Source organism: Notamacropus eugenii, chromosome 2 (assembly GCF_028372415.1).
Source record: "Notamacropus eugenii isolate mMacEug1 chromosome 2, mMacEug1.pri_v2, whole genome shotgun sequence".
Taxonomy (NCBI): domain Eukaryota; kingdom Metazoa; phylum Chordata; class Mammalia; order Diprotodontia; family Macropodidae; genus Notamacropus; species Notamacropus eugenii.
The window spans coordinates 163,470,539-163,486,063 of NC_092873.1; the positions used below are offsets into that span (position 1 = coordinate 163,470,539).

General features: G+C 37.9%; 1 protein-coding gene across 1 annotated transcript in view; it reads right to left on the bottom strand.

Annotated features, from left to right (window-relative positions):
• Positions 1-319: 319 nt before the first annotated feature.
• MDN1 (midasin AAA ATPase 1) overlaps positions 320-15,525 on the bottom strand; it is a 178,814-nt gene continuing 163,608 nt past the window's right edge. Inside the window, exons 93-102 of the mRNA XM_072642816.1 lie at positions 14,570-14,740; positions 13,503-13,666; positions 11,444-11,533; positions 9,938-10,053; positions 9,056-9,230; positions 7,864-7,937; positions 7,642-7,756; positions 6,251-6,314; positions 5,512-5,654; positions 320-1,917 (exon numbers count right to left, since the gene is read on the bottom strand). Coding sequence (XP_072498917.1) covers positions 1,729-1,917; positions 5,512-5,654; positions 6,251-6,314; positions 7,642-7,756; positions 7,864-7,937; positions 9,056-9,230; positions 9,938-10,053; positions 11,444-11,533; positions 13,503-13,666; positions 14,570-14,740 — 1,301 coding nt within the window. The 3' untranslated portion in view covers positions 320-1,728. The remainder of the gene's footprint in view (positions 1,918-5,511; positions 5,655-6,250; positions 6,315-7,641; positions 7,757-7,863; positions 7,938-9,055; positions 9,231-9,937; positions 10,054-11,443; positions 11,534-13,502; positions 13,667-14,569; positions 14,741-15,525) is intronic.

Sequence of the window (15,525 nt, forward strand, 5' to 3'; positions counted from 1 at the left end):
CACTTAACCCTTAAAAGCCTCAGTTTCTTCAGCTATAAAATGAGGATTTTTTAATAGCTACTTCACAGGGTTGTGAGGTTCAAAGAAGATAATGTATGTAAAGTGCTCAAATGAGATAATATATGTAAAATAAAAGATTATTATAAATGTCAGCCATTTTCATTTGCTAATTCTCAGAGTAATTCTCCTCAGTGAGTGACCTGCCATAGATTTCTGTTCACCATACAACAGTAACACATCTTTTTATTTTCCAAGAATAGAAGCTGCATAGCTTTTGCAATGAAAAAAAAAAATCATGTACATGCTTTAGGACACGTGATTAACCAACAAATAATCTGTCTTTAATGACCACCTCAGACAAGTGGCAAACTTCACAGTGTCAAATACATACATAGGAATATTCATATCATGGCATGTTTACTACAAAATATCTTTTTGACATCAGACACTAGCAACATTTAAAAATTGTTATTAAATAGAACAAATAACACATTTCAAGTATTCAAGTACTGGTTTTTTTGGCTGAATAGAAACCCTCCCAAGAACCACGAACATGTTTTGACTGCAAAAATAAATTCAGCTGCTCAATATTTTCCAAACACAGCATTTCCCTCCTAGAAATAAGCCTGGTTCCTCACTGCTCAAAAGTAGTATAAGGAACTGCTTTTCCTATCACATCTTCCTCTCCAACAGTTAAGAAAAATATCAGCTAAAGAAATAAATTACTACAACAATGGCAGTAAACAGTGGCACTGAGATAGTGGAAAAAAACAAAGCAACAAGCAAAAATAACCTCTTCATCATTGCATAGTAGCTTACAGTAGCAAATGGGAGGGAGCAGCAAAGACGGGACACAAAAACCCATTTCCACAAGGCCTAAAAACTGCTGTGAAAGTTAACTAGAATCCACAGTGCTTAGATAGGATACAAGAACACAGAAAGCACATGGCATCTCCCTTCTAGGACAGTTCATTCCCTTCACGCTAATCCTGACAAGAAATGGTCTCTTACACTCAAAACCCACCAGCCTAAATAAGTTGTCTCAGTAACTTAGGAGTGGTGAATGTGTGATGCAGGCTCATTAAGGCAAAGCTGCAACAAAGGAAAGGTGGAAAAGGCAGCTACTCTTCTTCCTGCTACTGGGGAGAAACTAATCAGCTCTCCTGTCGACACTCAACCCTTCCTGTACATCACTGACAGCTACTCTCCAAGGCTGCTGCTAGTACTCCTCCCCAGAAAATCCTCCAAGCTTGTTCTCAGCTGAGAAGAGTAGGGATGCTTGAGAGAGTGGATGGTGCAAGAGCTTTGGGACATAAGGTTATGAGATGATGTTCTCATGGGCAATGATGATTCCAGGGCAGGTATGTGAATGTGGTGGAACTCTTTTACGAATTCACAGGTGAGGCTATGATGAAAACAATGTTTCTATCAATGCCCTATCTACATTTTCTCCCTAGGCTCACGAGTACCAGCCCCAGAGAGAGGTCCTTAGATTCTGATGTAGTGTTATTAATTTAAAATGTAAATACTGACTATTTTAAGCACTGTAGCCAAAACTGTGACATCTTATAAATGAGCTCTGGGTTCACTTTAGAACAAGGATCTAAGAATGTCACACAACCTCTTCAACTTTAGAAAGCTGTACCAACTGGGAGCATCTGGTGATGAGGAATACTGTTCTAACCATGCTACAAATGAAGAGCTGGCTTCAGGTTCTGCTGTCAAGTTTTAGGGCCCATCAGAAGTTGTCACCAGCTCAAACCACTGCCTGAGGGCATCACCAAGTGTCTCAGGAAGTGCATTGATGTCTCGAAGAATGAGATAGAAGGGGAAAGGGAACTCTTCTATGTAGGAGTGAATTTCTGGCAGTTCTCCTGGTCCTTTGAATATTGGAACTTTAATATCCAAGATGGAATCCTGCCAATATGAACAGAAAGAAAAAAATATGAATGATGTGAGGCATATTTGATGTATTTGCATACTTATCTGAGAACAGAGACAAAACGAGTTTTAAAACTGGTAAATGCAAGGGAGAATAATACTGTGTTGCCAAGGATTGATACATCATAGAAAGAGAAACCACTCATCATTGAAGGCCAGATCACTCGTTTGGTCAGTCATAACTGGTTTTTGATTTGAGAACTTTAGAATTTCCCAAACTATGTAGTTCAATAAAGTGGCACCTATTTCTACTTAAATAATAATTTCTTACTGAAAAGGTAGATCTCTAAATACTTCAGGATCCTTCACTCCCTAACACTCTGCCATTCAAAACCTACTAATCTATACAAAATAGATGGGTAACCCACTCCTCATAGCATCTAATATCTCTACTGCTAAGTAAATTTTTTTCATTAAAGGGGCCATCCCTTGAGTAACTACTTAAAGAAGTCTATTCATTGAATGGGTGTATCTCACTCAAAGTGAGAATGTGATAAGGCATTAGCCTAAATGGGCCAGGGTCTCACACTGCATCTGGGCCATCTCCAGTCATCCTGATGAATATCAAATCACTGGACCCAGATGACTGGAGAAGAAGGTGAGGCTGGTGACCTTGCACAGCCCTCCCTCACTCAAATCAAAGTCAAGTGCAAGTCATGTCATCCTCTTGATGTCATAATCCTCTTTGAGAACGAAGGACAACACAACAACAACAACTCCTACAGGAATCCCACCAGTCATCAAAATTAACATATTTTCAGCCACTATAAATTTGATAAATAACTTCACCGAGATTCTTACGACACTTCAGTGATACTTTTACTCTACTGTAATTGGTTTTGTCACTAATTAACTGTTTCAAATATATTCTTTTCTCTGAAAACACTGAAACAGCGGATGACTCGCTTCCCTTTTTGCTGGGAAGATAGAGACTATCTGATGTGAAGCAGTCTTTCCACTGCTCAAAATATATTGACACCATTGCTCGTTCTGACATTCCTTCTGGCTCTGTACCCTGGATCTCATTCTGTCTCCACCTCATGCATCTTCACTACATTCCTTTTCACTATCTACTTACATATTTGTCTTTGATATCCTAAAAAAGCCTCAGATTCACCCTTTGATTTCACATAACTATTCTCCCAATTCTCTTTGACCCACAGCTACTAAATTTCTGGAAAAAAATTATACCCAACACTTCTCAATGGTGAACAAGGGCCTGCTAATTACCAAATCTAATTTTTTTTCCCAGTCCTCACCCTCCCTTGATCTCTACAAAAATCCCACTTTTCTTGAATCACCTACTCTTTCATTCCTCTCAAGGTTTTGCCTTTGACTCTGGACTTCCTTCTCCACCGTTCCCTAAAGGCCTTCTCACCTTAAAAGATCCCTCCAACTCTGTGACACACACACCCCCATTCCTCAAATGGCCAATTCCCCTTAGAATATGCATTTTAAGGAAATAGACCAGCAATGTTCACTCCTTCCTTCCTCTCCAGGCTTTGTTTCTCTGGAATTTTTTTTACCACATCCTGCTGACACCTCAGCTTTCTGTACTGTCCTTTTCCATTAAATTTTAAGTTACTTGAGAGTGTTTTATTTGTATTTCTACTGCTTAGAACAGTGTTCCATATATAGTAAGCAGTTAACAAAAGGTTTAAAAACAAAACCAATCCTTTGCCATTAAAAGTGGATATTCCCCAAGATTCCATCTTTGGTCCCTCCTCTTTGCGCACTCTCTCTGGTAAGTCTCATTTAATCCCATTCGTTTCCACTACAAAATATGAAGATGACTCCAAACATCGTTCTCCAAGACCAACCTCTCTTCTAAATCCCAGCCATTCACAGGATACCTCTACTTAAAATGTCCCATTCTTGCCTCAAATAATACATCTGAAATGCAGATTTTTATCCTCTCCTCTGATCCCATTCTAACATTAACCCAGTCTCCTATGTTCAAAAGGTTGGTATGATCCTTGACTCTTTACTCTACCTGCAAATTATCACCAACTCCCACAGCAACCCTACTTTCTTCCAATATTACCATTCTAAAACAGGACTGCACAGAAACATTTCTGGATTGTTAAAGCCATCTCTTCACTGGTCTTCCAAATTTAGTACTAACTCCAATCCATCCATCATGCTAACAAATTAGACTCATCTCATCTTGTCTCTCCTTTCTGCTTAAATATCTTCAAGGGCTCCTACTGTCTACAGAGTAAAGTAACTTCTATCTAGCATACAAAAGGCTCCACAATCTAGGAGTAATCTACCTGTCAGTCGTTTTCTTCTCTCCTCCTCCTACCTGCTGCTGCTACTACTACTACTACTACTTCCTGTCTCATAATCTATGGTCTAGCCAAACTGAACTACACTGTCACACCTGCTCAGTAAGCTCCTGACTTCATGTTTCTGTTCATATATATCACTATACTTGGAATTTGTTCCCTAATACTTTTCATCTGGTTAATTCCTGATTATGTGTGTGTGTGTGTGTGTGTGTGTGTGTGTGTGTGTGTGTGTGTATGTGTGTGTGTATATGTATAACACACACGTATATATGTGTATATACATATAAAATGTGTAATGTCTCTAGACACCAAATTATATATAATATTTATACAAGTATAATTAATATACATGTAAAATATATAATTATTATAATATCGTAAGTCTACTTTAATTGCTACCCCCTGCCTATACTTCTTTGCCTATACTAGTTTCAGAGCTCTCATTCGGTACCAATTTTTCATATATTCTATCAGTTACCTGTGTCCTCCTGACCCCACAGTGAATTTCCGATTCTCTATCTCGTCACAGAAGTAGAGACCCTTACTCCTTACATTAAGGTCAGTTTTATCTGCCCCCTTGATGATCTTCCTATGCATCTTCTCCAGGACTTGTAAGCTCCATGAAGGCAGGGTCTGCATCTTGTTTAAACTTTACATCTCCAAAAAGTAAATATTATATCTTGATAAAGGCTTGGTATAGGGGCTCTCAGCACATTAGGTACTTAACATATGTGCTGAATGATGACTAAATGAATATAAAAATATCCTACAGCTGATTAGGCACTAAAAGTGAAGGAGAAGCTCTCTATTTCATGCCAAAGTCACTTTAAATTCTTAATTTCCTGAAATGTATTACTTTCACCAAAAAAAAAAAAAATCCCCAGTCACACATTTTAGTACAATCCCATTTGGATGTACAGTGCTTGAAACAAACCATATTTTGGATATTTTAACAGGGTATTTGATGCTCACTGCCATTAGATAGATCACCCCTGATATTAATGCTAATAAAAGAGGAAAGGGGGTAATGAATATTTGCAAGGGTGTTTAAACTTATCTTCAAGAAAACAGACTAAAGTTTAAAGTAAATTCCTTTAGGGCAGAAGGACTTGTTTTACTTTAGTCTTCCAATCTAGTATACAATATACAGCTGTCAGATTTAATTAAAGGTATAGAAACCATAATCTACTTTACAAGGATCAATATGTAGCATGTTTCTGTTAGAAAAGTTACAGGGAAAATCCATCAAAATTACACTTTCCCTCTAGTACCCACTTACCCGAGAACTGGGATTATCCAATATGACAAAGATGACAAAAACATTTGCGCTGCGGGCAGTCTGAACTGCTGCTGTGACTCGATCTTTACCCTCCAAGAAAAGGCCTCGGCCATCAGAGACAATGAGAAGCAGCTGTGCTGTTTCTAGGTATTAGAAGGTACGTAAGTGAAGGAACAAAATGAGTTATTTTAAATAACTCAATTACCCACATCAGGAAAGTATCTGACAACTTTTAGAAACTGTGCCAATATTACTACAATTAAAGAGGAAAATTCAGAAAATGAAGTACTATAATAGAAGAGGAATAAGCCTTGTGAAATAGATGAGAAATCTTGGAGTTTTATTTGCAGGGAAGTTACCCACAGTCTCTACTGACCTACCAGCTGAGTCACAAACTCCCAGGTTACCAACAGAGGGGGATGAGCACAGAGCAGGGAAAGCAGATTATGAATTTATGTATTTCAAAACCAGGAGGTGAGGCAGAGTTGATTACAAATTAAGCTCATTACAATTACAATTACAATCACAAATTGCTCCATTATTATGGAAGTTTGACTTTGTGCTCAGGAATTTCCATCTTCTGAAACTACCAACTCATCCATGTGAGTACTTTTTAGTGAAAGGTTTCCAAAAGTGCAAACATTCAGTGACAAGTTTGCATGCTGTGTGACAAATAGGATGAAAATACAGAACAAGTGGGTCATCACTTTACAACCAAAGAGGACAGAACTGTGCTCACCTGGACTGATATTTGGAGAGAGCTGCTGTGCGGCAGTGAACATGCTTGCTGATGATTCTAAAAACTGAATGAATAGGAAACAGAAAAAAGAAAAGGAGAAAGCTCTTTATTTGTCATTTCTTGCCTTAATGAACACAGAGGACTTTATCCCCTAAGGAGCCTATATTTCTTGACTACAGATGATGAAATAGAAACCTTCCACCCTGTGAATTCTGGAAAGCTTCAGAAACTGCACCATGGCATCAACAGGATAATGAATTTCCCAGGGTTGGTTGGCCAAGATAAATGCTAGGAAATAATGCTTAGGGTTCTGTAATGAATAGCCCCAAGTGTAATGTATATGGGGGACATGCCCCCCCCCCATTTCCAAAAGGAACAGTGAATTTTGATGAGCCAAAAAAAACTCACAAAAAACCCATACCCAACAACAACAACAACAACAACAACAAAAACTTTAAAGTCTAAACACAGAATCCTGAATTAGAGGAGCTAGAAAACAGGGTTATACTCCACAACAACTGCTGGACTGACTTAGAAAATGGCAAAAGACCCTTGGCCTTTGTTTCTCCCAAACCCAAAACTGCAGTGACACTTTTATCCCATCTGATGGAGTCATTAGAAACAGATAATTCTCTTTATAAAATACTACAAGATTCTCAAGATAAGAGTGGACATGGCACATTTAAAAAAAAGTTCTACACCCATGTCTATAATCTAATGTTGGCAAGTGCCACTTGGTTCATTCTAGATGATCCACTATTTAAAAAAAAAAAATCACTTGAAATCTTTCTTCTTTCCCCTTATCATCCTTCCTCCTTCCTTTACCTCTTTTCATAAAGTACTGTGTTATTCAGAAGAGCAAAACATTTTGGGGGAAGAGATATGTGTAGGCACAGAATTGTAATTATAGGTAAATTAATCCAAGGGATGTTTAGAGAATTCAGAAATATACATTAAATTCTGTTTTGACTGCAAGAAAATGTCCACATTTGTTTTCTGTAACAAAATTTTACTTTGAATGTCAATTAAAATAAAGGGGGCACTAGCTAAGGCTTGGGAATCTCTCTGCAATTCACAGTAGTCTTGCCCATCCTACATTACTTTGAAAATAGCTGCTTTGAAAGAAAGAGGTGCTAGACTATGGGTAGAAAATGATGCATATACTGTGAGACTTGGCTGATGCTGTTTATTTCACTGAACTGTTTTTATTCCTCCTTTTTATTCTGTTACAAAGAACAGCTTAATACATAAAGTTAAATGTAGAGGGAGGCTATTCAGAAAAAAGAATGACATAAAATTAAGAGACAAATAAAAAACTGAAAAAAAAAACTGAAAAAAAAAACTGCAAAAGATCATTTAGCCCAAATAACATTTGCACTTTTCCTTCATACCTGTGCAATCTTAGTTTTCTTCTGCTGGAATTTACAGAGTTGCAGTATCCGGGTTCCTGACTGATCATTAAACTGTTCATGAAATGGATGAAGCAGCTGAATAGTTTCCCCAAAGCTTGGAGGTAAAAAACCAAACATGAACATATTTTTGGTATATAATCCAAACAATCAAACCTCAGTTTGTCTTTTTCTTCCCTCCCTAGAATGAAACAGCAACCTTACCTGTATACAGCAATCTGACCCACTTCCAAAAGGGTCAGAGCATTTCCAATCACTGCCAATGATTCATATGCAAGCTGTAAAAAGTATAGGAGTTGAAGGAAGAAAACAAGCATTTATTAAGTGCCAGGCACTGTACTGAATGCTTTATAAATATTATCTCATTTGAGGGAGGTGCTATTAATTCATTTTTACAGTTGAATGAACTGAGGCAAATAGAGATTAAGTAACTTGTCCAGGGTTACTGTGACTTGCCCAAGGTTACACATAGTCTAGTAAGTGTCTGAGAGTGGATTTTAACTCTGCTTTACATTACTCAAATCTCTGTATTAGCACTTACCCAAGATACAATCTCCAAGTAGGTAACCCAAAAAAAATGTTCATTTTTTGACAACAGAGGAAAATAATCTCATGTACAGGCAGGCCCTATTCAAACCATTTTAAGAATCCAGTACGACTAAAAAAAAAAGATAGAATGCAGAACCATACCTTTGCAGTGTTGTACTTTTTAATCAACTTTGATTGAAATTCTAGTGATTCAACTATCTCGGCGTGGAATGCATACTGCAAAAAGTCTAAGATGACAAATGTCAACCTTTACCAAAAAAAGAGTATATGTGTCTCTGTGTTTAGTGTTACTTCTGTTTTATAGTACCTAACATAAATACTATCATGCCAAGTGTGATTATTTTTCTCTAGTAATATAGCTAGAACAGTGGTCTCCAGTTTCATTTCTGGTTACTTATGAGAATTCCACTGAGACACACAAAAGTTTGGGGTGTGATTGGCATAGTGACCCCTTACTAATCTGACCAAAAAAGTACACTGTAGAAGCATTTAAAACTTTCAGTGGAGGGAGCATGCTTTGAAGATACCTATTCAGATTCAACTGACTAGAGAGGTGATCAATAGCACAGTTTAGTTTAAAATTTATTGGATAAATTGATAACTGTAAAAATCACTCCAACAATCTCAAAATTGTCTGCAAATAAAAAAATAATCCAAGCAAAACCTACTACTCTAAGTCAGAAGACACTCAAATTCTGGGTCTCATCATACTATTGCTCCTTTGATGAAATGACCGTTACTGTAAGCAATTCACATTCACCTCTAAAGACATTAAAAAAAGTTTGGTGACTGCAGTATCACCCATGTATCCTCATCAAGCAAATTCTCTTATTTCTTCCCTCTTTACCTGTTTGGTGTGGTTGTCTACCATGCTAGCAGAATCATCAATGGCCAGGCAAATCTGATATTGGCGTTTGCTGGGCTTGGTCCTTCGAAGCCAAATCTTGTCCTTCCGAAACTGACTAGCAATATATGGAATAACCTTCCGCATGTTCAATCGTTTCCCTGTTCGATAGTCTCCTCTGTGAATTTATGGGGAGAATGATACAAATATATTAGCTTACATTAGTACATCATTTGACTGGTATTTTTTAAAATAACAAAACTACCTTAATGTAAACTTACAAATCAAACCAAAGCAATCAAAGGCATCATCAGATGAGGCTAGGGATCCAGATGATGCTGACCAACAGACAAAAATCTGAATGGGTACGACTAGACTGTTAGGCAAACATAAAATAACTTTTTGAAAATAAAATTTTATATAAAATATTAGTTTAAAAATAAACCATAAGTTGTTTTGTTCACTTTGGGTGAGGAGAGTTGAGAAGCAGAACCAAAATCGATTAAGAAAAAAAATTCAGAAATGCTTGTTCCTGGATTCAGACCTTCATGACTATGACTGGATACACTGAAAAGTAACCACTCTCTTACATGAAAAGAAGTATGGCAAGCATCAGCTCATATTTTTGAATAGAGGCTAATCGATGAACTTCATGAATATCAAACAAAATTCCTAGCACAAATAACAAGGAATCCAAATGATAAACTTTGCTCTGAGTCATATGAAAATAAATTCAGAATGCCAGCAAGAGACAGTACATTCTTTCCCCATAACTAGGCTGTACTGTAAATATGCATGTGAATAGATTATAACTGTCCAAACCACCAAGTTTCCTATACACCATAGGTATTCAGCGAACTTTAATCAACTGAAAAAACCACTTACTTCAGCTTGGCTGCCTGGGTGGGCTCCAGGATAAGTCGAAGTTGCTCACAGAGTTGCTGTGAGAGAGGGGCAGTCAGGACAAGGTACTGCTGCCACATCTCAGCTGCTGCCTTCTCCTGGGACAAAGAATAGAGAAACCCTCATTACTTCAGAGTAAATCATGAAGGCACTTGGAAAGAAGCTTTGCAAAAAGTGCCCTACATAGCAATCTCTAACTAGCTTTTGCTCTGTGCTACTTAATCACTTCATCTTGCTCTCCTCATCCCAAACACTCCATTCCACGAAGAACATGTGAGCACTCTATTCTGACTGAGGGAAGGAAAAACTCCATATGAGGAGGTACTAAATTATTCACAAATCTAAACACATCAACATCTGCTAGAGATGAAGGATTCCTTTTTTAGTAGATGGGTGCTGACACTTCATCATGGACATGTTTCCAAAAGGGAAGCTGCAAAACAAATACAAGTACCTCCAGGAACTAACTATATAAATTAGTCCTCTGGCCACCCAACCAACAAGTGTTTTCTGCTAATATAACGGATGTAGTGTATTAGCACATGTATGTGTGTGATTATAATGAAGAACACTTAAAAAAGATCCCAACAAAGTCATTAATAATGACAACCTTCCCTTGATTAATCAAGATTGTCCCATGTAGATGGACTGTTTTTACCTTCTCCTTCCCCTCTCATTAATGCACCACTGCCTTTTGATCACTAAATGCTTCATGAATGTTTCCATCCAAGGCAAGAAAAGAGAAATCAAAGTGGCCAAATTAATTCTGCTATTTCTTAGTTCTGATAAAAAGTATAATGGGGAAAGAGGTTGAAACAATTGGATAAAAAGAAACTTTTAAGGTTTCAATTATCTATGCCATTGCTGTTCCTCTTACTAGTTAATAGGAGGTATGAAGTTTTCTAAGTCTTTAAAACAACTGATCCTTGTTGAGATTTCTTAAAAGAACCCATGGAATACAGCACAATGGAAAAATCTCTGGATTTAGTCAGAAGAAATGGTTCCCAATCTGGGCTCTGCCACTATAAGCTGTGTGATCTCTGACACAATGTCACCTCACTAAGCAGAAAGACCAGGCCACAGGAAGCCTTCCAATAAGATGGAAGATCCTCATCCTTACCGGCTGCCCTGCCATAAGGTATCCCCTCCATACTTCTGGAGAACCTACCTCCTTGACAGATCTACTGTGAGGATCCCTGGACTTTGCCATACATCTTGCACTGGAACCCTTTTTGACATTCTCTCCCCTAATTAAAAGGTGAACTTCTTGAAAGCATAAATTCTTTTGATTTTCAATTTATGTCCCCAATACTTAGTATAGTGCTTGGCACATAGTAAGACTAAAATATTTTTCATCCTATCATTCATCTGTAAAAATGACCTCTAAAAACCCCTTCTAGCTTGAAATCAATGATCCTTTGAAATCTCAGAATTTTTCATGTCAACAACCTGGTGTCTATCTAAAATCAATCTAATAAGGTCACTCACTTCATCCGGGTGTCCAGGCTCTTGCTTTTGCCATGCTTCTAGCTGTCTTTCCAGCTCTTGCCTTAGTTTCTCAACATCTTTGATGAAGTGCTAAGAAGAGAAAGCCAGAAATTTAGTCCAGTTAGGAATGGTTAAACCCTATGATCTTATCAAGGGATAACTCTTCCTCAATCTTTCCCAAAGGAAACTACTGTATACCTTGTAGACCACAGATTTAATTGGACTTCATAATTAAAAAACACTGTGAGACTGAGCTAGATGATCTCCAAGATGCCTTCCAAATCCAAGATTTTAGCATTCTGAGCAATGCCCTCCCTTTTTTTTTTTTTTTGTTTCATGTTTCAATTTACAGACACACCCAAAAATTAGGAAGGGCACATAAATGTATAAGTTAAAAAGAAAAACAAAAACAAAAACAGCAGCTGACCTTTTCTGCAGATAGGCCATAAATCAAAGATAATCAGCATTTACACCCATCAACCGTAAGTTGATTCCTATACAGTGTATCAGTAGCTACAATGGTGATGAAGACAGTAAAATTGGGTTTAAAGCCAACTCAGCCACTAACATGGCTAAGTAAGGACTGTCTCCCTGTGCTGTTCTATGAGGAATAGGAATAATAGCCTTGTTTTGCTATCTTGGATAGATGGCATGAATGATCGGAAGAGAGCATGCCCTTTCACTTTAATATTATTTTTAAAAAAGAATAGAGAAGATTATTCCAGAAATAGATTCTAGAATCTAACATATTCTAGAAAATTTTCAAAAGTGTTGAGTGCTCCCTTGTTCCTCATATCCTGTAACATCCTAGGGAGGAGCATAGTCCCTGCTACTCTACCACAATCACTCTGAAACCTGCTCTCTTAATATGTGCCATCCTTTCCCTTGGAACTTAATACCTGCTCAGTCCTACTCTCTTCTCAACCCCAATCCCTACCCTTATGCTCAGGGAATTCAACATACACATTAAATGACCCTCACTTTGGCTTCCTCAATTTTTCTATGTTCTACATCCTGGATCTCACCATTACACAAAGTTATATCCACCATGATCTTAAATTCCTGAAATTACTGTTTTCTTATTAATATTCTTTCTCTTCCCTCTCAATGCATCTCTTTTTCCCAAAACTTTCCAAATTTATTCTTTCTCCTCACTGTAATTTCTAGTCCGGTCCCTCCAGTTGTCCCTCTCTTCTCCTAGCCCTTCACCCTCCCTCTGTTTTTTTCTTTTTTCTACATGTCCAGAAAAGTATTCACAATCTCCTTCCTTTGCTCCTACCCCTCATCCTCCCATTTACCTAGATCAGTTTTGCTCCTTACAACCCTCCCATGCCCTTCTCCACTCTCATACGCCATTCCTTCATTTAAGTAAGAACTTCATCACCTCTTGCCTCCACTCGCCATTTGGTATTTCTAATTACAGTCTCTCCCTTCTTTTTACTTTTTCCATGCAGCTTTCAAATGACTGTGTAAAATAGGAGTCTGACCAAGTTATTTCCTGTCTCAAAAATCTTGCATGTTTTTCAATTGACAAGGGATAAATCACAAACTCCTGTGGCCTGACATTTATGTCAAGCTTTCCATAATCTGCTTCCAATCTACCACTCCAATCCTACCTCACACTGCTTCTCTTCCTGTACTAGATATTGTAGCCAAACTGGACTACTTACTGTTCCATTAACTTCACATTCCAACTTCCACCTCATGCCTTTGCAAAGGTTGTTCCCTCCTCTTGCCTAGAATGTACCACCTCCTTGCCTTTTAAAATCCTTCAGGCTCAGATGCTGTCTACAAAGAGAAACTTTCCTGATGTCCACAGTGATTAGTGCTCTTTTTCTCCCTAAATTAGTTTTTTATCTACTTATCTTTGCATATATCATATCTTCCCAGTAGATGATAAACTCCTTGAAGACTATGTCCTGAAGAATATTTTTTCTTTGTGTTACCAGTGTTTTACACTTGGCGGGCACTTGATGTTCATTGGATTGAATTTGAAAATCATTTTAAAAAGCATTTTGGCAACTTCTAAAATCAGAAATTTATCAAAGAACTTCAATACCTGGAAAGTCAAATCTGTGAGGTACTGAGGTGCTGTATGGATGGTTGACTCTCTGCTTCTCTCTTGTTTTTCACTGTCCACCTTGGTAGGTGATTTGTCTGGTCTCAGATCTTGGTCTTCTTCTGACCTGATTGGCTGGGTCTCCATGTCAGTTTGATCATCACCTATTGTTACATGAAAACATACTATATTAAATCCTGCGTTACTATCTAAGCCTGGTTTATTCCTTTGGCAAAGTGGTTATTCCATCTTTTCTTTATTGTAAACACATCATTTACTGACTTCCATCTTCCACCACTCCTTCATCAGAAGGCCTTACCTCCTATTTTATAAGGGAATCTGAGACTAACGGGTATAACCTAACTCTAATATCCCCAACTTCACCTCTACATAATACTGTCCCTATATTTCTTCTACTCTTAGAAGAAAGAGGGCTTTCCCTCTAGTCTTTATTGCTAATACTTTATTCGGTATCCTAAATTGCAACACTTCCCTTCTGTCCAACATGTTGCTCCCATTTACTGTCTTGAGTACTTAGACTGCCTATTTGAGCAAGAGGTTAGAGCAGTCTTCCCTGGCTGGCTGACTGCAGGCTGGCTCTGCATTTTGTACATGTCTGGCTCTTCAGTGAAGGAGCACTTAGTTAACGACTTGCTTCAGGTTCCATATGAGAGGATACTATTTTAGATCAAGTGAATTAAATCATTGCATGTGTCTTCCTTAAGCTACATAAAACTCATGACTCTGGCAGGAGCCCATGGATAAACATGCCCAAGGCTTCTTAATCAGGACCCTAGCTTTTAGCTCAGTGCTTCAGGAAGGTTTCCCCTTTTAAAGTTAGAAGTCAGGTTTTCATTACATTCAAAGATGGCTTTTTACCCTTCCTCAAATCAGGAAGAAACCTAACACTATACAGAATCAAAACCCAAAACAGCAATACACAGAATTACAGATTACCAAGTCTTGTGATCACTGAGACACAAGTGCAAACTAGTTAGTTACGGGGAAAGACATGAGATACACAGGAGAATACATTTTAGAAGGGGCAGAAAAAGAATTAGGCTTACCTTGGGTTGCTAAGGCACCAGATTTGACTTCATCTGGTTTCAACTCTTGTGTATCAACTGTTTTGAGATCCTCTTTTTGTTCATCTATTTCCATAGGAGGATCTTCTGAGTTCTCTTCCTGCTCACTGCTGGGGGGATGAGCAGACTGTTGCTGCTCCTGGCTGGCCACATCTATAGTCAAAACATAAAAATCCATCTATATCACTGGGGGAAAGTAAGAATGTACCACAATACTTCCCTAATTTCCAAATTTTATCAGTGTCACTGTATGAGCTATGCAAAATACCTGCCTCAGAGACCCCCGTGTTGCAAGGAAATAACAACTACCTCTCACTATTTTCCACAGATGTGCAAATAAGTGAAATAATTAATCAGTACTATGGAAATAAATGCACCAAATAAATATGACCAAATTCACAATATTTACTAATCAGTCTATAAGAGAGGTAGTGTGATTCAGCATCAAGAACACTGACTTTGGAATATGAAGGCCTAAGTCTGAATCTGGACTCCTGGATACTGATTAGCTGTTGGACCTTAGTCAAGTTACTCAAGTGCTCTGAGCCTTAGCTCCCTTATTCTGTAAGGTGGAGATAATACTTTATCTACTTGTACCTTAATAAGGTTATGGTGAAAATGTCAGCCTTAAAGTGCTGCAAAAACATAAGCTGTAAACCTTATCCCATGTACATGGATGGCTACATAGAGAAGTCAGGGAGTGACCTTTAGGAGAAGGAACTCCATGTTTGAATCCTGATACTACACTTAACTCATTATTTCATTCTGCCTCTCCTTTTCACTGAGTGAGGAAAACATCTATTTTAAGTTCACAGCTCTTGCTTGATACTGAAGGTGCCATTCTTAAATGAGCTACAGGCAACAAACTACCTGGGAACACAGTATGTGAAGTGGGGTTGTTTTCAAATGACAAAAGCATTTTAAAAAGCATGTTAGGT